General features: G+C 42.4%; 3 protein-coding genes across 4 annotated transcripts; 1 reads left to right on the forward strand and 2 right to left on the reverse strand.

The window, feature by feature from the left end:
• The first annotated feature begins 3,546 nt into the window (after positions 1-3,546).
• LOC134871144 (bone morphogenetic protein 2-like) lies at positions 3,547-7,293 on the forward strand. The gene is made up of 5 exons (XM_063893759.1): positions 3,547-3,865; positions 4,100-4,239; positions 4,475-4,591; positions 4,966-5,158; positions 5,435-7,293. The coding sequence occupies exons 1-5, from the start codon at positions 3,547-3,549 to the stop codon at positions 5,845-5,847; spliced, it is 1,182 nt and encodes a 393-aa protein (XP_063749829.1). The 3' UTR covers positions 5,848-7,293.
• A 913-nt stretch (positions 7,294-8,206) lies between these two features.
• Positions 8,207-11,887, reverse strand: LOC134871420 (cardiac-enriched FHL2-interacting protein-like). Its single transcript, XM_063894202.1, has 2 exons — positions 8,979-11,887; positions 8,207-8,909 (listed from the first exon to the last, which is right to left on the reverse strand). The coding sequence occupies exon 1, from the start codon at positions 11,826-11,828 to the stop codon at positions 8,985-8,987; it is 2,844 nt and encodes a 947-aa protein (XP_063750272.1). The 5' UTR covers positions 11,829-11,887; the 3' UTR covers positions 8,207-8,909; positions 8,979-8,984.
• LOC134871419 (cardiac-enriched FHL2-interacting protein) lies at positions 11,884-16,760 on the reverse strand. Of its 2 annotated transcripts, XM_063894201.1 has the most exons (3): positions 16,530-16,760; positions 16,345-16,441; positions 11,884-15,109 (listed from the first exon to the last, which is right to left on the reverse strand). In XM_063894201.1, the coding sequence occupies exon 3, from the start codon at positions 14,974-14,976 to the stop codon at positions 11,884-11,886; it is 3,093 nt and encodes a 1,030-aa protein (XP_063750271.1). In that variant the 5' UTR covers positions 14,977-15,109; positions 16,345-16,441; positions 16,530-16,760. The 2 variants fall into 2 exon arrangements, with proteins under 2 accessions (XP_063750271.1, XP_063750269.1); XM_063894199.1 differs by having other exon boundaries at positions 16,345-16,575.
• Between the last annotated feature and the right edge of the window lie 9,738 nt (positions 16,761-26,498).

The following is a 26,498-nucleotide window of genomic DNA, read 5'->3' on the forward strand; positions in this document are numbered from 1 at the left end:
GCATGTGTTGGTTATTTGTCTCCCCGTTTCCAGTCGTTATGCTCAACTACATATCCAGGTAAAATACACATTGCAATGAAGACTTTCCTCCAGTCCTCTAACAGCAGTGGTGCTCCGGTAACCTCGACTCTGACACTCAAAGCCCTGCTGACCCTGCTTGTTTGTGGTCAGAGCCAATAGAGATGCATTTGTAAAAGCTCACGCTGCTTTGGGCTGACTTTCGACACCCTGCTCATGTGTTTCCACTTTGGCTGTGATTGTATTCCTCTTCATTATTCATTCAAACAGAGCCGCAGCAGTGGCCAGCACTTGTAGCAAATGCCTTCCATGTGTCTCTAATTGCCTCAACCGAGGTGTTTTTAACACAAGGTGAAGTCATTAACACATGGGCACACTCGTCAGATGTGGAGCCAGGCGTCCGCGGGTGAGAGAGTCGACAACAGCTAATGCAGCATCCACAGCGCCCCGTAAAGAAACCTAAAGGGCTGCCTTTTTACTACAGTTACTAAAACGAGATATAAGAAATGTAGAGAAGACTGGACTTCGAGATCTGGAGGACAAATATCCATCCATGCCATAAAAAGAAAAGGCATCCTGAAGATAGCATGTGTTTTCAGAAGAAATCAAAGACATTTTCAAGGAAATATTGGACACTTGTATGCACTCCTTGGAAAGTTGGAAAGCACCTATTCAATGTTTAATACATCTCTTAATAGTACATTTAATTTATGATGAATTTATGGTTTATAATGTGCTTTTCCTTCAATGTTTAAGGGTCGGAGGAGAGCACCTTTACAAATGTCATTGTATGACATTTCTTTCTACATCATAAAAAACTAAAACATTTCAAAATAATTGTAAATAAATTCGAATATATTTTAATTTACAGTCAGGATTTTTAAATGTCCTTTTAAATATGTTCTTTAGACATCATATAACATCATTTAGCAATAACCGTTTTTAGTATTTGAAGTATTAAGTATTAGAGAATCCAAACTCTGCTGAGGACACCATATCGTATCATAAGGTTTATTTATGGAAAAAATGATGAGGGTTATTTTATTTTAAAGTTTTGAGAGGCCTACACTTCAATATTACATGGCATTTTAAACCCTTTACCTTAATATGATCATAGTTATTATTCATCAGAAAGAGGATCCAGCTCAGCACGTTCTCACCAAAGATTAGCCAACAGCTCCACCTGGTGTTCGGTTGTGAGTACTGCATGCATCTAGCGAAAAGCATTCATATAAAATAAATATGTATAAGATAAATAATAATAATACATATTTATAAAATAAACAAAAAAGTAAAATATATATATTATTAAAAAAATAAGATTAAGTAACACTGTACAATAAACAAAACAATAAAAACATATTGTTCTAAATATAAAAAGTCAAATGTGCGATCAAATACATAATGAAATATTTACATAAATGCATTAAAATAATCAAATGCAATTCAATTTAAATAGAAAAAACGGATGATGCAAAAATATGTAGCTGCTTTAGTTTCAGGCTCATATAATTAGTACATACTTTATATTATTTTAAACCTTTGACAAAATCATGCACACATCAGCCCTGAGCTGTGAGGAGAAGCCCTGCTCGGATCTACGTCAGAGGGCTTTCCTTTAAGTCTATCTACGATCAGCACATGGGCAGGGTCAACATTTGAGGACACCCCCTCCACACACACACACATACACACACACACTGGCTGCCTCATATACGGTCACACGCTGCACGTCATACAAAAGCACACAGACGGCACACATCACAGGAAGAAGAGGAGGGAGTATCTTTACTACCATCCTAATGGGTACAACAACATTTTGTAGGCTTCTCTCAATGCAGTAAAAGAAATAAAAGCAGCGATAAAAGTGAAAGTAGCAGCAAAGAGAAGGCACTGGTTTGCTCTTATTTACAAATTGTACAAAACTACAAACACACCGTCAATATGTAGTTTTATTTCCTGATAATAAGACATTAAAATGTGCTCAAGTTAAAGTAATGTCTTCCTTAGAATCTCCTTAGTGTATGTACCAGCACAAACACACAGTCACTGTCCTGTTCCAGTCCATATCCTCAAGATCATTAGCATTTACTCACATATATTAGCAGTTCTTTCCCCCTGATCACAAAGTTAAAAGTGTAATGTTTTAACTTAAAAAGGGCAGATTAACTGCAGATAATGTCACATATCAGGAGTTACTCTTCCCGTATTAACTAAAGCACAGTTTTAAAAATAAAAATGACCTTAAATGCAGATAGAAATACAGTTTTTGAAGCAGATCCAATCATCCTCTGCTGCTTGCTGTTTGCAGTGTTCATGGCTATAGTCCATCCTGTGCTTATCTGCCAGTGGAAGTGATCTCCAATTCACAAAAACGTGAGTAATGGCTCCTAAATGAGGGGATCATCATTCCCGTGTAATTTGATCAACAATGGTGTTGGTGGTTGAGGGGGGGGGGGGTGTTGATCAGCATCAGTGTGATGATCTTGGGAATTTGATCCCTTTTGTTCCAGCTGATTGATTGGAGATCATCTTTAACGGAGGAATAAACTCTGATCTGGGTGTGAACTCTGAGTCACTGCTCAAACAGTAGTGGCGGTGGGGGGTGAGGGTGGGGTGTGTGTGTGTGTGTGGGGGGGGGGGTGGTTAAGTGGTAATTTTGTGGTAAATGTGCGCATTAACAAGCAGAGTTACGCGCTGCATCTGCGTCACAGCTCTGCTCTTCGTTTGCTCTCTCGCGACTGGCCTCGTGCTGATAACAGGCAGAAACACATGACGACACAAACATCAAAACCCGGAACTTTATCTGGTCCGGTCATTGGCCCCGTTCATGAAACAGCATAAGCACACGTTTCCTCAATACTGAAGTCCTTTATATTTAATATTAGGAAGATATATTTTAAATTGTATATTTTTTGCTTGTTTTGCAAACTATTTGTGCTTTAAATCTTAGTCCTCGTTCTTTTTGTGTTTTATACTTTGGGTTTATCTGCAGCTAAATATACTCAATAAGTAAGTCTGAATTACCTTTCTTTTTTCCATGTATCCAACATGTTATCCTGTATATTGAAAGTGATAAACAAATAAAGCTTTGTTATTTAAAAAAACGAGCTTTTATAAGATGTGTAATCTTGTATAGGCTTTCAGATTCCGCAGGGACTCCTATCAGAAGGAGTGATCAATTGTTAAGTGGTCTTTTAACAGCATGCAATAAATCTTTACCAACACTGTTTCCTGATAATACAAAAAAAGTTGGGTAAAGAAAGACAAACGACCTTTTCTTTACCCTAGAAATACAAATAAAGAGGAGTTAGTCATTTATGTATTGTTTATTTATCTGTATGGGCTGACTCGGGTGATTTTCACCTTTCCTTTGTGTTGTCCTCGCTCCATCATCAATCACCAATCATGTCGCGGTGTTATAGCTGAATGCAAGGGGTGGAGGTGGAGGATGGGGGGGTCATCAAAGGGATCGGGGTGGCCCTTATCACCCGGAGTCCCACAGACCTCACTTCACTTTCTCTGACAATGACAGCAGGAGCTCCTCTGCGCCTCTGGGTGCTCCTAGCGCTCCGGATGAGGTGCGTCACCTTGCTCGTGCTCCCGCTGGACAGAGGGACGGCCCCGGGGGGGGAGGACGGGGTAAAAACTACGGGAACCGGGAGCAAAAAGCTGGACACGTTGTTACATTTAAAGGATTTACCCCGGGGTCCGGCCGTGGCTCCGAACAAGAAGGCTCCTCAGTTCATGTTGGATCTTTTTGACGCGGTGACGGTTTCCGATGGGAGACCCAAGAGCCAGAAGGAGATTCTGGAAGGAAATATAGTGCGGAGCTTCGAGGATAAAGGTGAGTCGAACTGGCATGCATGCACGATCCTTCAGTTCCTTTTGAAAACAAATTAAGCCGTTTTACATCATCATGAACTGTGCGTAATTGTTACCAAAACGTGAATTTACGCACGTTTACGCACGACTAATGTCCCAGCCAAACAGCTCAAATGAATGACTTTGCAACATTTCTTTATCAGAACAGTATTTAAACGTTTTACTAAAGCTGTGGTTGATATGTTCCCGCCTGCAGGTCATGCTGGAGAGAGGTTTCACTTCTTCAATCTGTCCTCTGTGGGCAGAGAGGAGAGGATGATCAAAGCAGAGTTTCGCTGGTTCAGAAAGAAACAGAAGTTCTACCTCGGAAAGTCATTTGGGCCTCATTTCTACAAGGTAAATGTCTTTTTGTGACATTATTTATTTCTTCTCATGTATATTTTTCATTTTTGGGTAAGGGAAAATCACCAGAGAGTCATGTGACAGGTACTAATATTGTATTTGTGTAATGATCATCATGTTGCTTAAGTGTCTGCAGGTATTTGTAGATTAAGTGACACATGGAATTTGTGATGACTAATAGCTTTTGAAGGTGACAGTTTAAATAACAGCTCCGTGTTGTGACGCTCAGGTGGATCTGTACGAGGTTCTGGACAGCCGAGTGAAGCCATGGAGAGGAAACCTTATCACCTCCAGACTGGTGCCTCTGCACACACAGGGATGGGAAGTCTTCAATGTCACTCAAACGGTAACAACCTACTTAACTTTTTGTTTAACACAAGTCATTCCTGGCAAAAAACCTTATTTTGACATGCACTTATCATGTTTGAGAGATATTTTGCTTCCATAACATGTCTTCTGTCATACAAGTGTAAAGAAAGCATCCAATAGAAACCTCTAAGTGTTTTTTTAATATCATTTTGTATTTTTGTCTGCAAATTTCTCCTAAATTCACCAAAAGATTCTCATTTGCATCTTTAGAAATTCAGAATAATTGTCATATGTTTTACATTCTACCACTCAGAGTAGTTATCCTTTATGTACACAAAATAATAAACTATAATAGGAAGTTTATGAAGTATTTTCGTGTTTTAAATTGCTCTTTAATGCTCTGGATGTCAGGTGTCAAAGTGGATCCGCAATAGCCAGGAGAATAACGGCATCCTGGTGGTGACCACGCTCCCCTCTGGAAGCTGGATGGAGTCAGCGAGGCCTCCGCCATCCAAGAGAAGCGGAGAGCTGACGGACACCAACGCATACCTGGTCCTCTTCTCAGACGACGGGAAGACAGGAGCGTCAAACCAGTCGTTCCTCGGTAAGGTAGTGGGAGACACAGGGGAGATTCTGAGCACAGAAGGACCTTTAATAAGCCTTTGTAGTTGAAACATATGGAACCCAAATGATAAATATGAAAAGATTTTGAAAATATATTTTAAATATAATATTTTTTGGGGCTCCATAAAAGAAAAGACATTAAGTTGTAAAATAGAATGAATGAATATATTATATGAATATCCAAAATGTCCAAAATGAAATACTTTTTATAAATACTGCTTTTCTAACCCGACATGTCCCCCTCCTCTCCCCACAGGACAGCCCCAGCCTGCACCCCCTGAGTTCCGGGATCACCATCACAGCAGGAGGCGGCGAGCGTCTCCAAGCTACCCCCCCCACAGCCGCTCCCAGTCCTGCCAGCGGGTTCCCCTCTTCGTGGACTTTGAGGAGATCGGCTGGTCCGGCTGGATCATCTCCCCCCGCGGATACAACGCCTACCACTGCAAAGGCTCCTGCCCCTTCCCGCTGGGGGGGAGCCTCAAAGCCACCAACCACGCCACGGTGCGCTCCATCATGCACGCCCTCAAGCTGTCCAGCGACGAGGTGGAGGCCCCCTGCTGTGTCCCCGACAAACTCCAGTCCATCAGCCTGTTGTACTTCGACGACGAGGAGAACGTGGTGTTGAAGCAGTACGACGACATGGTGGCGTTAAGCTGCGGCTGTCACTGACCCACTGACTCCTTCACAGAGACAATGAGGGGTGGGGTGGAGACGCTTTGGAGTAAGACACTGTATTTTGTTCGTGCACATGTATAGATATTGTATTATGTTGAGAAATAAAACGATTATTCCTCAGATTTTAATCGGCGATCCAGTTTAGTTTAGTCCAAAAGCATCTCATGGAGGATTCCCATATCGATTTGAAGTGAAATATATTGTTTAACTGTCCATACGTGAGATTATCTTTTGTTCTTAGTTGTGGATTATATATTGATAACATAATTTAATCTGGGACCAATTGAATTACCTCAAGGTCTGCTAATGGGCCATGGGTTAGCCAGCTTTCAGTGAGACAACTGAACCGTTGACTTTAATTAAATGTATTATGTCAACACATAACTATATCAGGTTAATTATATTAAGTTGAACCTATTTACACTTAATATGATTGCTTTTAACTAACCTGATACAGTTATGGGAAATCTGTTGACATGTCAGTGTAACTGAAGGTGTTTATAAATCATCCAATCACATAATCTTCTCTTAGACTGAGCTTTTTAAGTTTCCAGGATGTCACTACTTGGATTTGGTTACATCTGAGCATTGTGTGTAGTCTCTTGTTTAGACGTCCTTAACCTAAACGAGGGCATGGATCAGCTAATTGCATTTGATCGCGTTTGCAAGGGTCAGCAAAGTTGTGACGCTGAAGATGTTGTAAGGCAAAATTGAAATAGCAATGAAATGAACAGAATTGTAAATAGTCACAATGGAACACTAAATGGTATCCAGATGTTCAAACGGTTACAATAAAAAGCCAGAGCTGGACGAGTAGCTGGAGTGTGAATAAGAATCTGGCTTTTGTTGAACCTCTATGTCTCTATAATTGTATTTGTGTTGGTATTTATACAGGCCATTACTCACTTTCTCATCGAGGGAAGTCTTGTTATTACACTGACTGACCAGCAGGTGGCGGAATTGAGGTCTGGTTGAAGATCACAAAACCCAAACTCCATCACCTTTAGATCTGCAGACTCTGGATCAGACTGTGATTATATTCAGAAACACAAACTCAAAATACACAACAGATCATTCAAGGTGAAATGAAAGAATCAAAGCTGTTCTAAATTCTCCACTCAATTAATTTTCATTATTTTATTAATAAAGAAGTGAAAATACCCAGTGGTAAAATACATTTACAAACATGTGGGTTTATTAGCCTGCCATTACCATTGTAGAATAGTTCAATCTTTAATTTTACTGTAATTAAAACACCAATAAAACCAGCTCAAATGAATTCTATTTAAACTATGTATACTTTAGATCAGGGGTGTCCAAACTACAGCCCGGGGGCCAACTGCGGCCCGTTGTCCCCTTTCAACCGGCCCTCAGAAAGTTCTAAAAGTATATTTGAATATGGCCCACAAATTGAACTTGTGCTTGTCTTATATTGTACTTCTTGAGCCCAATTGTCTAATAAATTCTGTCAATTAAAGTTGAAAAAAGTTACTTATTTGGTCATTTTTAAAAAAGCCCAATAACATAACAAGCTTTAAATAAACCCTCCATATTTCTCCTTAATATAAGCAATCTGAAGTTTCTGTTCTGGAGCTGCTAACAAGGTAAATGAAACCCCACGGAGAGATGTTTGGTTATTTATTTAGTTGGTAGGGACAGTGCTCATTGATTAAGTTGCTGTAAATAAGCCAGAGTTAGCTGCTATGCTAATTTCCATCTGTTGTCCCTAGCCAGATCTTAAAAGGCACCCTAAGATATAGAAATACATAAACTGATAACAAATAAAAGCATAATTAAAAAGACATAAACACACCCTCAAACAGACAGAGACAATGCACGCCTCTCACTACACCCTCCACATGAAAGTCACAGCATAGGTTACAGAGGAATAACATCACATGGCTTTAAGCATTTGGTGTGTGGTTTCAGATATGATGTTCACTAATCCAACATTTGAGTTTGCTTTTGAAAGTTGTAAGGCTGTTACACTCCCTTAATTCATTGGGCTCTAATGGAGAAGGCTGTGTGTCCAAACTTGCTTTGTCTGTACTGCACTACGCAGCCCCTCTGGCGGTTGATCTGGTTACTCTATTGACACTATCTTTCTGTTTTCTGATTTGTGATGAGGGCTGTTTGTTTTCTTAAAGCATGTTCACGTATTAAGAATAATTTTCCTACTTTTGATTGATTTTGCTAACTTATAACTTCACGTATGAGGCGATATACCTGACCTGTAGTGAGGGGCCCAGACCTTGGTATGTTTTTCTGTATGTGGCCCTCAGGGAAAACAGTTTGGACTCCCCTGCGTTAGATAAACAATAACAGTGAAATGAAAGACACTAGTGAAATAAAACTCTGTAACAACAGTTGTTTTTTATTGGAATGGATCACAGACACAATACAGCCCTGCTTTATTCTAGTTTAGAAAAAGGCCAATGCAACAAACGTGCAAATCCCAATCCTCCGCCATGTCTCCTGCATATTAAAAAACATTCATTGCACAAATGCCAGTTCAAGCTTTTAGGCAATATAAAGAACAAATAGTTTTGTATCAAACACAACAATTTCAACGTTGGCATGCAAAATGGTTTTAGTGTTTAGTCGTAATCAGTTCAAATCTGTAAATGAAATTCATTTGTTGAGCCCGCTTCAAGTATCTCTCATGATGACTGCAAAACTGTCTGGTGAAAAAAAACCAAGGCAGGTAATAAAAACAAATACCTGAAAAGAGGTGAAGACCCCAAACAAACACTGTAGTTGTAACAAACTCAGCATTTCAAAATAAATATTCCACATTTACATACAAGCTGTCCATCTCTGTACACGTTAATACATTATGTCCCGTATGTTTCTCAAAAATTGCACATTATCCTTTAACTCGCATTCAAACAACAGCATACAACTCTCATCAATTTACAATTCTGTCCGTTCACAGTCGAGTCAAAAATCCTTACAAACCAAACCGAGGCCTGCACAGCTTCTTTGTCCCGGGTAATTCAAGACAAGAAAAAGAAATGCAAGGATCAGAAACGTAACCTAAAGGAGGAAAATCCACCCTTTAACTGTTCAAAAATGATCGGCAAAAGAGCATAAGCGAAGGGTGGATTTTTCCCATCAAATCTCACAGCCTATCAGCTTGGACAGTCAAGCTCCTCTGTGCCTAGAAACTCTCCCAACATGTGGTCGGGTTGACCATAAACAGGCTCTAAATACGGATGTCCCTCCTGACAGTGCATTTGCCTCATCCTTGGCTCCATATGAGAGGCTTGGATGGATGTCTGAGTCATGGGAGACAGAGGCACCGGTACGAAGCTGTGGTAAACAACCATAGGCTGGGTCAGAACCTCCAAGGTGGACGCCTGAGGGACAGCGCCCTCTGGTGGCTGGACCGGCAGCTGCACATAGCTTCCTGTCTCAGGATCGAAGAAGGTTTTTGTCTTGACTTGTACGGGCATGTCTACGAAGAAGTACTGGCCGGAGTCGGGGTCTTGCAAGAGCTTACGTTGGGTCATGGGGAAGGATTGCGTCACAATGGCGTGCTCGATGCTAGACTGGCGAGACAGCTGGCTGGTGTGGCTGCTGTAGCTCGATTGACGGGAGAGGTTTGAAGGGTTAGGGTTTGGGTACGCATCGATACTGTGACTCCTCCTGGTTGGGTTGTCTCTGCTCGGCTTTTCTTTGGCTCTGCCTCTCTGCTGAAGCTCGTCCATGATGGATTTTTCGATGCGTTGGGTCCTCAGATCAACCTTCTCGTTCATCGACGTGTCGGTGCTCAGCCTGCGCTCCACTTTCTCCCCTAAGTACCGATCAATGCTCTGTGATCGGTTGAATGGCCTGTCCGACGTTGGCCTATCCCCTTGCTGAGTTTTGTACACAGGTACGTTACTGATGACCCTATCGCTGCTGTAGTGTCTTTGCTCCGGCTTTTCTCTCATGTGTTTTTTGCTGCTTCGGCCCGGCCTTTCTGGTTCCACACTGGGTAGGACTTCACTGTTCTGGCTACTGCTTTCCACAGGATCACGGCTCTGTGTCCGAGTCTTCTGGTGCACGTCTGTTTGAGTTTGATGGCGGTTTTCCCTTCTGTCGCCTCTTCTTTCACAGGGTTGTTGCTCACTCTGCTCTTGACTGTTCTTGTCATTGTGACGATAGCCGTCCTCCGTCTTCTCTCGGTGGTTTCTCTCACTGCTCTTGCTACTTCTACTGCTTTTGTGCTCAGACTTGTCGCTCTTGTGTCTGTCCACTCGGTGTTTGCTGCTGCTCTGAGTCGACTTGTGGGAGGACTTCTGTGCCTCCTCCTTCTTCATTCTTCTATTTGCAATCTTGATAGCTTTCAGAACAGCCTTTTCAGACTTGGGTAAGACGACTGGCGGTTTAGGCAACCCTGTTTGGCTTTCACTTCCACTGCAGGTGGACACAGACCGTTCCCTGGGAACCTTCGACACCACAGCACTCAGTCCCATCTCATCAGAGGTGTCTGCTGCGCTGGTTGCTAAGCTCTCCACGCCTTCAGATAACGGACTCACCCCAGACAATCTGTCCTCCTCCAGTGGCACAGTGAGGAACCCTCCAACCTGGGGTTTCTTTGGGCTTTCGCTTTGCAGATCTGCAGGAGACAGCGGCATGGGAGAGGAAACTTGTAATAAAACTTCTTCAGGTTTGAAGGTTTCATCTGGGATTGGTGAGCTGGCTCTGGTGTCAGGTTCCTTAGGCAGAGGAAGGTCTAGACTTTCTTTCACTTGATGTGACTCCTCTCCCTTCTCTGAACCACTCAGACTCCCTCTCGGTGACCACGGCTGAACGGTCTTTGACCTCATCTTATTGGTGAAAGTGTTGTCTTTGACCTTGAATAAGGCCGGGATTCCTAAAGTTGGTGAGATAATATTGGAAGGTGACATTGGGGTCTGATTATTTTCATCCTGATCTAACGCTTCTGCTGTAGTAGTCTCTCCTTTCTTGCTGTCCGTGTACAGTACCTCTGTCTCTTTTTGAGGAGATTTTACGGGTGGTTTTACAAGCTCCGGCTCATTTTCATGATCACTCAGAGAATAATATTCCAATTCCGTCCTATCCGAATCTTCTTTTGTGTTTCTTGAGATATTCCTTATGTCTTCATCCACCTCATCCACCTCCCCGATCAAGTTCTCCAGAGAGCGGTAAACATTTGACTCTGTCTCAGTATTTCTGTGCATCGCACTCTCCACGGAGAAGTAGGAGGACTTTGATGACAAGCTGCCCTGATCAGGCGGGCTCTGATTGATGCTGACACCATTTACAAGGAGTAAGGGGGATATTATATCCCTGGGGTTTTCACCAGCAGCCTCTGCATGCTCGCTTGTTTCCTCACTGGCTCTATTTGTTGTTTCAGGTTCGTCTGCCACTAAATGATTAGTCCCATTGTCATCTGGTGTGTTTAAATGATCGGGTCTTAACGGAGCTTTACGCTTAACCTTTTGTGTCCCCTGTGCATTTCTGTTTTCAAATGTGGCGTCCCTTTTTGGACTCATATCTACTTGCAGGTTTATTGCCTTATTCTCTCTGGATCTACTCTCTTTAACAGGACTAGTTTCACTTTGAACAGGGTCTCTTTTGGATAAGTCACTGTCTACTTCTTGTTTTGCTAAGCCTGCACTCCTCGGCTCGTTAAATTGTGCCTCTTCATATTCATACTTTACATCTTTGTCGAAGATGTCCACATCTTTCAAACTATCCGTGTCTTTAGTGACACTACTTCCTCTACTCCCTGCCTTTTTTATTCTCGGAGGAACAGGAGGAGCGTCTCTCTTTTTGCCTTCATTGTTGCTCATCAGACTATTTCCGCTCTCTTCAGATATCTGTCTCGCAAAGTCTCTCAAATTCACCTCTTCTGATTCAAAGCTAGGATCTTCAATTTGATCCATGCCAGGTAGCGCAAACCTACCACCTGATCTGTGACTCTCACCAAGTCGTGGTTCAGTTTGAGAAAGGATCTGTCTCATGTTATTGTGGTCTCTGAGGTCACTTAACCTCTCCTTTAGATCCTTCTCTTTTAGTTCAACAGTGCTGCCGTCTTGTTTTTCCGTCACCTCTGTCGTAGATTCGTTCATTGCTTTTTTTACGTAGCTCTGCCCTTGTTGCATAGCTTTCCTCAGCGTCCTCATCAAACATTGGATTTGCATCTTGTTCTGTAGGTCTATATTTTCTCTTCTGCCTGTCTGAAATAATCTCCTCTAGTGCCATTTTTGCTTTGTCGTAGTTGTCGTTTATAAGTGCTTTGTTTACTTTGACGTTGTTGTCGATCTTTGAGAACGTCTCTTCCCTGCTCTGATCCTTCTCTTTCTGTAAAAATATCTCCCTCTTAGACATCGTGTTACCTCTCATAGACAGCATACCCTTCTTAATATTCCTTAGCTCCCTCGAGATCAAATCATTCTTAGTCTTCGTCTCCTCGTCTAATTTAAAGGCACTTAATTTCTTCTTTGCGTTCTCCAGAACACGATCGCCAAGCCTCACTTTCCCCAGCTCTTTCAAAGCATGCAAATCACTGATTATATGCTCCCTGTCTCTCGTTTCTCTGGGTGAAATGGTTTTCTCATCCGCTTCCCTCCCATTGTTCACTTTCAGATTGCTTTCCTCACATTCCTCTCCTTGCTCTTCATCAGTCACTGCATATCTTTGATTTTTGATGTAGTTGTTCTGTCTGGCTGAGAATACATGTTTGGGTTTACGCTGTTTCTCGATTGTCTCCTTTTCGTTCAGAGCTAAATCTAACGTTGCATCACCTGAATCTCCATTAGTGAGCTGGTCTACGGTATATGTTAGCTGGTTGACGAGAGACAGTTGAATATCAGACTTAGCAAAGTTTCTCTTTGGAACTGGTGGCGGCTCTTTCTTAACAATACTTGGTGTCGCTTCATTTCTACTTTGAGATAAAACATTGGTGTTTTCTGGTGCTGAACCCTCCCTCCTATCCATGTCCCTCAGTTCTTCTACGTCTGAAACAGGCTTGCTGATGCTATCCGACTGAGCTGCAGACAGGGCTTTATTTTTAGCTGCATTAATTGCTTCCCTTGCTGCTCTGATCACATCCTTTGTGCTCATGTGTTGGCTACTAGAAGCCTTTTCTTTGGAGCTTTCTTTAATGTCTTGTGCAGACCGTCGTGCTTTTTCTGGAACATTTGATTCTCTTTTTCCTAGATTTGATGACAACCGCTCTTTCTCAAGTGCAAGAGGTGAAACTTTAGGTGAACGATCTCTGTTGACATTTAAAGTATTTGGTGAAAGGCCTGTGTTTGCTGGCAGTGCTTTTGGAGAGAGCTCTGAACTCTGAGAGAGTGGTGAAAGGTGATTTGTCTCACTTGGTTTGTCTATGTGAAGGGGAGCACCGGGGCTGGGAGGGACTACAAGATATTTCATATCACTGTCAATAGGGTTGGCTTTCTTGTACAAATTCAGAGACGGATAGTTTTGCTTTTTAGCTTTGGGACTCTTTTTGGATTGTATAAAGGGGGATATAGGGTTATCCTCACCGAGACCACCTGCCGCATCCTTTTTGGTTTGCAGTAGATTTGCTAACAAATAATCATCTGAAAGAGGTCCATCTGTATCCTGCTTAGTGTGACCAACAATCGGGGTGCTGTTAGAGTCCAAAGCGGGAGTGCAGACTGTCAGTCCATCTTTTAAAATGGCAGGAGTGCTTAAGCCTGATGCATAACCCTCAGAGCTAGCCTGTGGATATTTCAGATTATCTGAGTGTGGGGATTGGGTGCTCTCAGGCACTTCTAGTGTTTTGAATTTAGGAGGGCTGTAACGGCTTTTCACCCTTTTCCTGTTGTCTTTGAGGTTGAAGAGGATACTAGAGGCGAGTGATTTGTAGCTGTCCCGTTTGACCGGAGGTTCAGGGGTCATTTTGACCTCAGAGTGCGGTCTCAGTGGGAGGTCTAGTGCAGAGGGCGACAGGATTTCTGATGTTTCTGTAGCTTGTCTGGAGGGAATAAGGGGAGTCATCAGCTGGCAGATGCTGAACGGAGTCGACGCCAAAGAGCTGACTTCCTCAATTGCTTTCACCTCCACAGATCTAGTTTCCTTTTTGGCCAACCAAAGACTTTCCTCCAATGTCTTTAAACTGTTCTCCTGGATGGGCATCCCAAGCTGATTGCCTTGAATCACACTTGTTGCCCTGGACCTGTTGCGCCTCCAGGGGGCAGTACATCCCTCCCCTCCTTCTGAGGAGCACCTCTTCCCAGCAGGAGTGGCTGTTGGCTTTGGCAGGACCTTTGGTGGAGGAGGGGGGGGGATGGGTTTTGGGGCAGTGGGAGGAGGGGCTGCTGTATGGTGTATCTGCACCTCCTCTTCATGCAGAGTCTCTTTTCTGTGGGCCTCTGTCAGCTCCTTGTAAAAAGACAAGTCGTACCACTTAGGGATATTGTCTGTGGGGAGGATAGAGGCGTCCTCTTGTCCAAACGGGAACTGATTAAAATCCGTCCATGCTTGAAAAGGGCTAAACTCGCTGTGGAGGAAAAAGTTCTTGATGTTAAGTTTCCTGATTTTGACGGTAGACTTCCCATTTTTGCCCTTTGAGGAAAGGCTAGCATCCTTGCCTGTTTTGTTAGACGATCCGTCCCCAGACTGATGCTTCTTGTAATGTCCATCTGGAAGATTGGCGTGATAATCCGAGGAGAATTCAGATAACTCTCTCTGTATGCTGCGAAGTGCAGACTTGTCCCATGATTCCCCCTTAGAGTCCGTCAAACCTCCATTTTTAATCAACATCCCATCACAGCTTCCCTCTGTTGCACTTAATGCCTTGAGGAAAGACGACATGTTGGATATGTTCTTCTGTTGCTGCTGTTTCCATGGCTGGGCAGTTTTGTTTTGCCCCTGCTTTTTAGGTTCCTTTTGATGACTCTTTTTATGAGGATCCCCCACCAACGGTTTGTGGCAGCTGAAGGGCGACAATCCGTACAACAACTCGTCATTGTAAACCGCGTCATCTCCGACGCAGAGACTCCGGAAGGCCCGATCGGTGAGAGTGCTGACCTCACGATCGGTCTCGTCCATGAACAAGTCAGTGAAGCCGTTGGGGAAGCGATGGTGGAGCATGCTCCCCATCCGGTGGCTCATGTGTCGCTTGTCCACACAGGTCATGATGCCAGCAACCGTCCTTCTGTCTCGTGCATCCCCTGTCCTGCGTCCCCTACGGCTGCTGCAGCTCTGTAGATCCTTTGGTTTTCGTCCAGCTCAGGTTGACATTGGGGTAGTGGTGGGATATGCAAACTTTCTAAAAGGAGAAAGTGAAATCAGTGTTAGCGTTAAGAAACATTGTAAGCCGTTTGTGCATTTTGAAAATGACCCAAATAATGAATATTATCTCTATGGTTTTGAACTCACAGTTGCACCGATGACCTTTATATACCCGACATGAGTCGTCTTTGACCGGGCTGTCACTATGCAGGCAGCAGACAAACACTTCAAGCCATGCTCGTTGCTATTTTAAGCACTGTATGGTTCCTAAAGCTGCAAGCACTAAACACACTGTGGGTCATTTATCTTACATTGTCATTGATCATATCCTTTGCAAAAGCAATCACATCTTGTTTCACGGTTAATGGGTTGATGTATAGACAGGTTTTGTAGAGCTCCAGGACAATATTCAGGTCTACAGGTCTACAGGTTCACACCACAGAGAGCAGGCAACATAAATCAGCACATCAGTCACACAGCGCCTCGGCAGCAGCTGCTCTACTGTAGCTCACTTTAGCTATCTGGGTGAGGTCTTAGAATAGCTCATTAACCCGTTTATGCACCCTGACCTGGGAGCATTGCTACTGGCATATAACTCAACTCTTCAACAATTGGCATAAACATGACTCTCCTTATAAGCAGATGAGACAAATATAAACATGGACTTTCAATGATTCAATAGTGTGTTGAGTGCAATAAAACTGTAGTTTTTAAGCTAACTCGGTTGCTAAGGGCCACTATTTTCACTGTCACGGCGAAAATAAGTGCAAGAAGTGATATTTACAACAGCCATGAGACAAAGCATTACTATTACTATTATTATTCATATTAATATTAATACTATTATTATTGTAGACTATCAAACCAGATAAAATTGCTAGAAGTAAGTGGCTTTACTGTATCTTAAGCCTGACTCGCAGAATGTTTTGGCTTTCCAGGAGACTTGGTTTGCCAAAAAGTCTACCAGCTCTCATAACCAGATATCAGTTAGCAACCGTGGTACTTTCCCAGCATCTGCTCCTATATTTATACCCAAGGAATGAGGAGCCCAGAGAACTGTACTGTTTATAGGTGCAAGCATTGGAATATAGTCATATATCTTCCTCATAGACGTGTTAATGGTGTTGATTGATAGCAATGAAACAGAGTGTGCTGTAAGTCCTTTTTGACGCTAATGTCCACAGAAACTTCTTCTGACTTATATTCTGTCGGCTGACCTTTAGTGTTGTTCATGTGTTATTAAAGAGCTTTATTATTCCACTGCTTTCTTACCTTGGTGATGAGTCTTTCATGCTGATGGTAACCGTCCAATCTTCACTGTGGTATCCAAGGCAAATCCTCAGAGTAGAATCCAGTGCGGAAACACCTGCTGAAAGTAAGCTCTCGTTACCGCTTTTCATAAATGGTCAACAGAGTCCTTCTCTTGAAGTTGAAGAGAAACAAAGAAAAAAACTCACTGTCAAGACCTCGGATCCATGTTCAAATGTACTGGTGTGGTCAGGGTCCTGATAGCCAGCTCAGAAGTTACCAAAATAGACGCACAAGTCGGTGTGGCCAAACTGAGCAGCAACACAGCTAGCTAGCTCACATTGGAATAACCATAGGGTGTCGAGTGGCAGGGCAAGGCAGGCCAGCCGGATGAAATGGACACTGTCATTGGTTATTTTTGTAGCTAAGCAGTATAGGCTCCCTCATTTTTTAGAAACCTTTAAAATATTACATGTCAATGAAGATGAGAGAACAAGGTTTGTCTTGCTGGAGACAATATAGATGGAGTATGCTGAGTGTTAGCTAACAATAAGCTTTGTGCCTTTATCACCCAGGGAAACCAGCTTTCTGATATAGCCCATTGCCTCACACAAATTATCCTGACAGTCCCCGAGGAGGAGACTATTATCTGCATGTCTGCTGCCTGACTATAGCGAGGCAGGGCTAACACTTGTTGCCCAAGCTCTGTTTACAAGACCCTGATGTGGTCATGAAAGTGTGTGACTGGGCAGGCTGGTTTTAGGACCAAAGCAGCTGTTGTTGCTGTGAGATTAAGCCGAAATGGAGGGCAGCGTTGTGTTGATTTGTGAGTCAGAGGAAGTCAATGGATGAGGCCACATGTGACGGTTGACCTTGTGGATTAGCTAAATGGAGAAAGTGGAATAAATACTGCGTGGCTCTACTTGCATTCATATCTTATAGGATAACAATATATCCTATATTAAGCGTCACTGTCATCCGTAGCATCTGTTTCCATAGAGTATTGACTGCAAATGAGTTTGGAAAAGCATGATATTACAATAGCTCTTGAGGCCTCTTTGGCCCCAGTAACAACTCCATGGCCTCTGCATCCGCAGTGTGTGTCTGTGCCCTATCAAGGTGCCATATATAAACTGGTCTATTTCTGTCATGTTGTATTTCAAAAGGTAACAGCCTGCCTCTCTGACAACTGCCCCTTACACACTTCAGCTCAGCACTTGCATTTTAACCTTGTTAGATTCACACGCACTGTTTTCTGCAAGAAGTTCTTCAGATTAGCGAACTAGTTTTACTTCGAGCCGATACACACTGTCTGAATAGGGGTAGACGGTTATCTTGAACTGGACATAAACACTCGATATGATTTCACTTGCAAGTAATGTTGTGGGGGGGGGGGGGAAGTCCCTACATTATTTTTGGGGGGATAGACTAACTTGCTGAGCAGAGTTGGAATAACATGTTGTGAGCATGGATACTGTAAGTGGGGGCGTGGCCCTTTAAATGTCTGGACTCACTGTTGCCTAGAATAAGGCCTCACATGGACCTGCCCCCACCTCCTTGCTTGTGCCAGCTACACGGTTAGCTCATCTCTAGGTCCTAGCCAAAATGCTAGCCCATGCTATGCATATAGAAGTTACAAAAATCAAACTTTTGATGACTATTTGAAACTGTAAACTTCAAATGTGGCTCTCAAAGGTTTGCACTTTAATAATTGTGTATGAATAATGTAAGAAATGAATATTTGAAATAAAGTTTATCATTTATAATTCATGCTTTGACCCATTGGAGGTATTACTATATTATGTTTTCTTAGCTAGCTTGCCTGCTAATTAGCTAGCAACTGTTAAACAACTACACAAACTAACTAAACTTGCTAGCTTAACAGAGTGAGACCTTTAGGATGAAGCGGTTTGACTTTGAAGTGTTAATGAGCACACATATGGACAGCAGATAATAAGGTTAGTATGTACAATAAGCTAGCAGGGCTTTTAACATGCTAATCATTATAGCATGCTAGCTAAGCCTACAGCATGAGTCTATAGTCTATCACATTCTTAAAAGACATGAGAGACTTTCTCATTGTTTGACTCATATCTGTTATTTAAATGTACTTTAAAAAGCAGACAGGAAAGGTGAGTTGGACAACAGACACCCCAGAGTGAAGTCCAGACCACCAGGGTCAGGATCCAGTCTTTGTTTGTAACCTTATGACTGACACCCACATGTGTTCTTGTTGGCTGTGTAGCTGCAGGGAGCTGGCAGGCAGCCCTCATCATGCTCATTCATGTCCACGAGAAAGACTGGCCTTCAGGACTGACAGGCTACTAAACCACAGCATGGTAACTCTATAGGGCAGCTTAGGAAGATCATAAACAGAAGAAGATACGAAGACGAAGGATAAACATTGTAACTTTAAACGATTTCATATTCTATTAAAAGATCTTCTTTAAGTCAATGCATCTAGACAAGTGTGCAGTATATTCAACACAAAGGCTATCGAAGTGAGCTAACGTCATGTTTTAGACGACCTATATTGTTTGTTCACATGGCCAGTTGTGGAGAAAGTACTCAGATATTTTATTTAACCAAAAGCAGGAATCCCACAGTGGAGAAATACTCTGTTACAGGTTAAAATCCTGCATTGAAAAGTAAAAATTATAAAAGTATAACGTCAAAATGTACTGATCATCCTGCAGGAGGCTCAGGGAATTAATGTAAACAGATACGACATTATTTATGAGTTTAGTTTCCTAAAGTAGATCACTTACAGTAGGATTAGGATAGCCAATTTGGCACAATTTGGTTACGGTATTTTTGCAGATTTTCCCACTTTTCTAGAGTCAGGATATACATTTTTATGTATTTGGGGTAGTCTGAAATAATGTCCAACAGCAATAATAAGGCTTTCTTTGAATGTCAATTGGATCAAATCCCATAATCAGGTGTGATATCCTCCTGTGAGCCGAGGGGGAAATCGTCTTCCAATTTTCTTTTTTGAGTGATTTCTTAACTTTTTAGGGTTAAAAAAACATCTTGCAATTTAGGCTTTTTTAAATGTAGTTTAATTCTTACCTTTTATACTGTAGCCACTGCAGAGGAGGTCAAGACCATTTCAATGTGAAAGGGCGGTCAATATGAACAGATAGTTAAGTAATTGCTCTGAACATCGCTCTATGTTGCTTTAAGAACTAATGATATAATTCATAAACAAGATATGATTTCCATCGTAAAATTAACAATACATCCACAATATTTGACATTCCTAACCTCTTTCTATGAAAAGAAAGAGGAACTTCCTAGCATGCAGTTTTAACCAATGACATATCTGGAAAGCCCAGTTTATCTTCTGTGCAGCACAGCAGGGATTAGTAAGAGTAGCTCAAAAGAGTGAAAGGAGATTGATGTGAACAAACACTACAATAGTACCTGATTACTCAGTCTACGGCAGCAAAAACATCACAAGGCCTTCTGTTATTTCTATAGTGTGAGGGGAGTGATGACAGCAATGCAATAACTGATACCATGAGGGCAGATACAGCAGGCGTCTGACCAATCAGAGCACAGCAATAACACACTGCAAATTCAGATACTCCATCAGCGTGTGAAACGTCGAGATGTTAAACATGGCTGGCAGAAACCTACTGCCAGACAATTGAGCTCAGACCTTGACCTTGATATTTAAATCTGAGAAGCATTGTGTCTGCCGTGGAAACATCTGGCCTACAAATCTTTCCAACCCACAACAATATCAGTAACCTATTCTAGTTGTCTATGTCAACAAGTATCAACGCGAACCATCAAATGCTTCTCGTCTGTCAGGAGGTGCAGGCTGAAGACACATCAGATAATACATAATACATGTGTTTAAATGAAGTGTTTTTCAGTCTTAAACACACCCCATCAAAAGTGTTGCATCAGTAGTTATCTAAAAGTCTCATAGGCGCTTTATCTGTCCATCAGCGCTGCTTTTGAACCCACAAGGTTCAGGAAACCGCTCAGCGTCATGTCGAGTAGAAAGACTAGCAGTGCCTCAAAAAGTCAGTATACTGCACAGAAAGCCCAGAGAGATGAGTGGGTGTTTGTCAGCTGTCATCAGGGCTGTCCTCATCACCGGTGAGTACAAAGCCCATACAATGCTGCAGTTAAGATTATTTCTCAAGCCAATACAGAGCTGAGTACACCAGGATCTCTAAAGTGACATGTCAGTCTTTTAATTGTAAGAAATTATGAAGGTAAAGACCATTAGAGGTCAGAAAGGGCGTAGGGTTAAAGAAACTGCCCTTTGAAGCCATATTTGAAACCTGTCTGTTTTACTTCATAAACTTCATAGGAATCTAACATTTGTTTGAAAACAGCACAACTATCTACCAATCAGAGCTTAACATTTTTTTTCTTGCACTCACTGCAGAAGAAATACAGCCAACTTGGAAGCTAAACCAAGTGAGCTAGTGAGATAGCCAAGGTTAGCATTAGCTAGTGTCAGAAAGAGTCAAATGAATTGATTTTGCCCCAGCTGTGGTGGAAAAAATGCCCTTTTCATGAGCTGACTTGGCAGCAATTGAGGTAAAGCTCTGGCACACAGACAATCAGGGTCAGACCGAGGTTATCCGTCCCGAATTCCACCGTTTCTTTGAGGTTTCGGGAGCCATGTATTTCTTATGTTAGGTGATGGAAATCTTCTGGGCTGTTAGGGTTAACCCTAACCCTAATCCTAACCCTACTCGTCTGATGTTACAGAGAAAGTGGATGAGCATCTGCTAAAATCCGACTAAAGAACACAAAATACATTCAGAGGGATTTGCAGAAGGTGGATGTGTGTGCGTGTGTGTGTGTGTGTGTGTGTGTGTGTGTGTGTGTGTGTGTGTGTGTGTGTGTGTGTGTGTGTGTGTGTGTGTGTGTGTGGTGTGTGTGTGTGTGTGTGGTGTGTGTGTGTGTGTGGTGTGTGTGTGTGTGTGTGTGTGTGTGTGTGTGTGTGTGTGTGTGTGTGTGTGTGTGTGTGTGTGTAGAGACAGTTTTCCCTTCTAACTGCTCCTGTCATTGTAGGTAAGAAAAACAATTGTGCAAATCAATGCATTAAACTAAATGTCTTTTATGTTGCTCTCTGTTTTTAGGTTTTCATACCCAAGCAGGACAATTTCCTATATTTTTTAGTTGTAAAAGCTGTTATATTGTCCATATGTAGGACTTGTATTTCTATCTGGATCTGGACTGTGCAGTGAAGCGGCACAGAGTTGTCGGACTGGCCCTCGCTCTGTTTGCTGGACATGACACATTATGTAAAAGGTTGTGCTCTGGTCACTGGAAACTTTATCTCTCCTGACACTCGGCGCGCTAGGCTGAAATTACCATAGACTGATACATAACCAACACATACATAGATTGTCCCATGACTGGTCACAGGTTCAACCTCAGCCCCGGCCAACGCTTTGAACTCCTGTTTGTGACCTTCAGTAATGAACCTCCAAATGCATGTTTCTAATCCTACACTAACCTGGCAGAAAAAGCGACTGGTTGAAGTTATTTAGCTCCTCATTATTGGTAAGCTGATTTCTGCTGAAGCTGCGTTCACTTTCGTTTATTTTATGGTCTCACGTACAGTAACAACAGATCTGATCCCAGAGCTGCCAGAGGTATGCGTCTGAGGTTGTTAAAATGTAAGATAGCCTCTTGCTGAGTGTGTATGCTCTGTTTCAGTAACACCCTGCACTACTTTCAGCTACAGTCAGACCTCACCACACTCAGTAAAACTAATCTGTCTCTTGGAGTCTGAACAGGAGCAGCTCAGTGCCTGGCTCAAAGGTAACTTGACATAAATGGTAATAGAGTGGTGCAGCGGTGAGGGAGTTAGCATCGCAAGGGCTCCCGAAAATAAAATAAGACACTTTGTATTTAATACTTACATATTTTGTTTAGCTTGATAGTTTGCAGATATTAACAGCAATTTTATTTAGCTGCAAATGCAATCTCAAAAAGTAACAAGCTAATGTTGGGCTATAAAGGAACTACAGCACGTTCACATGACTTCACGTCACCACCGCTAAGCTAAAGGAGGCTAATGTTGGGCTATAAAGGAACTACAGCACGGTCACATGACTTCACGTCACCACCGCTAAGCTAAAGGAGGCTAATGTTGGGCTATAAAGGAACTACAGCACGGTCACATGACTTCACGTCACCACCGCTAAGCTAAAGGAGGCTAATGTTGGGTTATAAAGGAACTACAGCACGGTCACATGACTTCACGTCACCACCACTAAGTTAAAGGCGGCTAATGTTGGGCTATAAAGGAACTACAGCACGGTCACATGACTTCACGTCACCACCGCTAAGCTAAAGGAGGCTAATGTTGGGCTATAAAGGAACTACAGCACGGTCACATGACTTCACGTCACCACCGCTAAGTTAAAGGCGGCTAATGTTGGGCTATAAAGGAACTACAGCACGTTCACATGACTTCACGTCACCACCGCTAAGCTAAAGGAGGCTAATGTTGGGCTATAAAGGAACTACAGCACGGTCACATGACTTCACGTCACCACCGCTAAGCTAAAGGAGGCTAATGTTGGGCTATAAAGGAACTACAGCACGGTCACATGACTTCACGTCACCACCGCTAAGCTAAAGGCGGCTAATGTTGGGCTATAAAGGAACTACAGCACGGTCACATGACTTCACGTCACCACCGCTAAGTTAAAGGCGGCTAATGTTGGGCTATAAAGGAACTACAGCACGGTCACATGACTTCACGTCACCACCGCTAAGCTAAAGGAGGCTAATGTTGGGCTATAAAGGAACTACAGCACGGTCACATGACTTCACGTCACCACCGCTAAGTTAAAGGCAGCTAATGTTGGGCTATAAAGGAACTACAGCACGGTCACATGACTTCACGTCACCACCGCTAAGCTAAAGGAGGCTAATGTTGGGCTATAAAGGAACTACAGCACGGTCACATGACTTCACGTCACCACCGCTAAGCTAAAGGCGGCTAATGTTGGGCTATAAAGGAACTACAGCACGGTCACATGACTTCACGTCACCACCGCTAAGCTAAAGGAGGCTAATGTTGGGCTATAAAGGAACTACAGCACGGTCACATGACTTCACGTCACCACCGCTAAGCTAAAGGAGGCTAATGTTGGGCTATAAAGGAACTACGCACGGTCACATGACTTCACGTCACCACCGCTAAGCTAAAGGAGGCTAATGTTCGGCGTGATGACGTTTAGACATTCTTAAGACACATAGAAGTTTCAGAAATGTAGGATTAGGTTACTTACTGTTATGTGTTTATACTAGAACATACATTAACATATGTTAAGCTTGTGTTAACCACAGATCTTATCTCTTGCAAAAACACTTTGACAGGAAGTGGTAAAATGCTGTCTTTTTTGGGTTATGATAATCCTTCCTGCACCGCTTCATTGCTTTACAGAATGAAAGCATCCCTCTAAAGGAAGCGTACTGTGTGCAGAGCGCAGACAATGACCTGGGTGTAATCTGATTGACGGTGTGTGGTGTCGACTGCTTCCTCTTTGTTTTTGTGAGCTGAATTATTATAATTCAGTGAAAACAATGTGTTTCAGAGTATCTGCTGCTGACGGCTGTGAGAGGAGATGGAGCCGACCCTGAAGTGGAAGTAGGTGGGTGAACAGGTTTCGCTGAACACACAACAATTTAGAGGTTTGTTAGGGTTAGGGTTAATGGATTTCAGAGGAAAAGCTTGAAGGGTTACTTTATTCTAACCCTAATGTTATCCAACCATTCAGATGGATGTGGTTTTGTGTTTCAGGGGGGAAATTATCTTGAATCTAAAGCGTTGTCCAAATAAACATGTTTTTTTGAGTTGTTATTTCAATATTTTTGGCCTTTTGTGAGATGTCTCGACTGTTTTCAACATGACTGGCAACTCACACCCTTTCTAATTAAAAAAATTGCACTAAATCATGTTTTTTTTTGTTGCATTTAAGGTTTGGATATGGAGACTGCAGTAAGATAATCTCGGCTTTGATTGGTTGTTTTTATTCAGGCACAAAGGACTCTTTCAAAGGTCATGAGGACTTCATTCTGGACGATTTCCATCCACTCTTTTCTTAAGTTAATATGCAGAAATGTATAATATATTGCAAGGGTTGTGTTCAAGAATACTAACACTCACTGGGTCACATTGACAAACACTGACCCCCCCCCCCCCCCCCCCCCACCTCACTGATTCCTGGTTGTTCTAGATTCAGATATCAAACACCCATGATGCAATGAAGTTTTCCGAAAGCAGGGTGATACCATGACTGGTGTTTTTATCTGCCATGGAGTAAACAAGTTGTGAAATCAAGCACGTTCTCTTCCCTGTGTCTTCGTCTCTCCTTGCATGTTGTTCATTTATGTCTGCTGCTTGTTGTCCTTCCAGATATAAAGTACGTTTTCATCGGAGCTGGCGCCGGCGTGTTCATAGTGGCTGGATGTATTATTCTCCTGGTGTGCAGGGAGAAATTATGTGATGGCAACACAGGTGAGGAGATCATATATCATACAACTCATACCTCTTCCTCATATATCAACCCTTTTAAGAGTCTCACATTATGTACAGTTTGTTACTTGTGTTTAGAATGAACCAAACTACTAAAACTCCCCTTGAAGATGGGTCAATAGTGCCTCTTGTGGCTAAAATCAGTATTACAACAACAACTTATATGTCAAACTGTTCTAACCTACATATGGTAGCATAAAGCTAACCTAAGGACTTAAGTGAAGACTGGTGGAGGATTTAAAGAAGCCCTATTCTGCTCTTTGGGCTTTCCCCTTTCCTGTAGTGTGAATATATAGGTTTAATGCATGTAAATGGTCTGCAAAAATTAAAATCCCATTTGTGACATCACTATGTAACCCTTGCGCCTCTATTGGCTAGCTCTCCAACACCTTGTACGTGATAGGCTAAGAGGCGGGACATCTGTAAGCAGTTGACCAATCACAACAGAGCCGGCCAACTAACCAATCAGAGCAGACTGGGCTCTGGTTTCAGACAGAGGGTGAGAAGAGGTGCTGCAGCACAGACAGTATGAGAAACATAAAGAGCTTTAACTAAAAAGCATGGAGACATGTCCCAGGAGAGAGACAAAAGACAACTATAAACCTGGTACTGAGCAGAATATGTCCCCTTTAAAAGGAATTTTCACTATTTTCCCCAAAATAAAACCTTGAAACCTTGAAACCTTTATTTCCTCTCCACCACAGTGGCACAAGTTCACTCTGAGCGGTCTCGCGGCACCGGAACATCTCGGGCAGACAGCTTAGCGATGAAGGAGGCAGCAGAGTGATTCAGCTCGATGTGAACCCTGCAGAAGTGACGTCTGGATGAACGCACAAACCATGCTGCTTAACAATCGATGTAAATAGTGAATATGTGTTTGGGAATATGTGTTTTACATCACTCTTACTTAATAAATAACGTCCAAAGACACTTAGGCAAACTCATTTGAGTAGAAAACTCTACAGAACAAGGATTAAATCACACATTTCATCGATAACATTTATTGTATAACTCATGGGAGGAGCTACCTGCTTTGTTTCCTTGTGCCTTGACTGTAAATGTTAATACTGAATGCATTTAATTAAAACAATAAGAATAAATACATGTATAAAAAAAACTGCTCACACCTTATTTAGCACAACTCAGCAGAAAAACCTCTGGAATAATAAGTAGTTCCTCCCTTCCCACAAGGGGGCGAAATTTGCCTCCTAGACTCATTTTTGTTCCTCCAGTTTTCCATCTAATCAGATCTTTGTTAATTGAGGGCTTGTATTTATTCCAGAAGGGTGTTTTTCACAGCTCTATATTGACTATTATCTCCCAGTTTCCCTTCATAAAGCAATGCTCTCATCCATAAGCATCTCTACTGTACCTTATCCTCTGCTGTTGTTTCTTTGGTACCACTTTTTCTAGTTTTCTAAATTAATCACAAGATCGTTATCATAAACATCTGCATTTTCTATCATTTTAGCTTCCTTTTGCTGGGAAAATATGGGAAAAATACCACTCTGGATTAAATATTGAGACGTCCTGGACAACGATTTGTTCCTCACAATCCTTAAGATATGATAAGATGTACTTTATTGATCCCATATTGGGATTTGTTTCCCGTTGCAGCAGCATAAAAACCAGGCATTGCACGTAATTAAAA

The sequence above is a fragment of the Eleginops maclovinus genome, chromosome 10, assembly GCF_036324505.1.
Source record: "Eleginops maclovinus isolate JMC-PN-2008 ecotype Puerto Natales chromosome 10, JC_Emac_rtc_rv5, whole genome shotgun sequence".
Taxonomy (NCBI): Eukaryota; Metazoa; Chordata; class Actinopteri; order Perciformes; family Eleginopidae; genus Eleginops; species Eleginops maclovinus.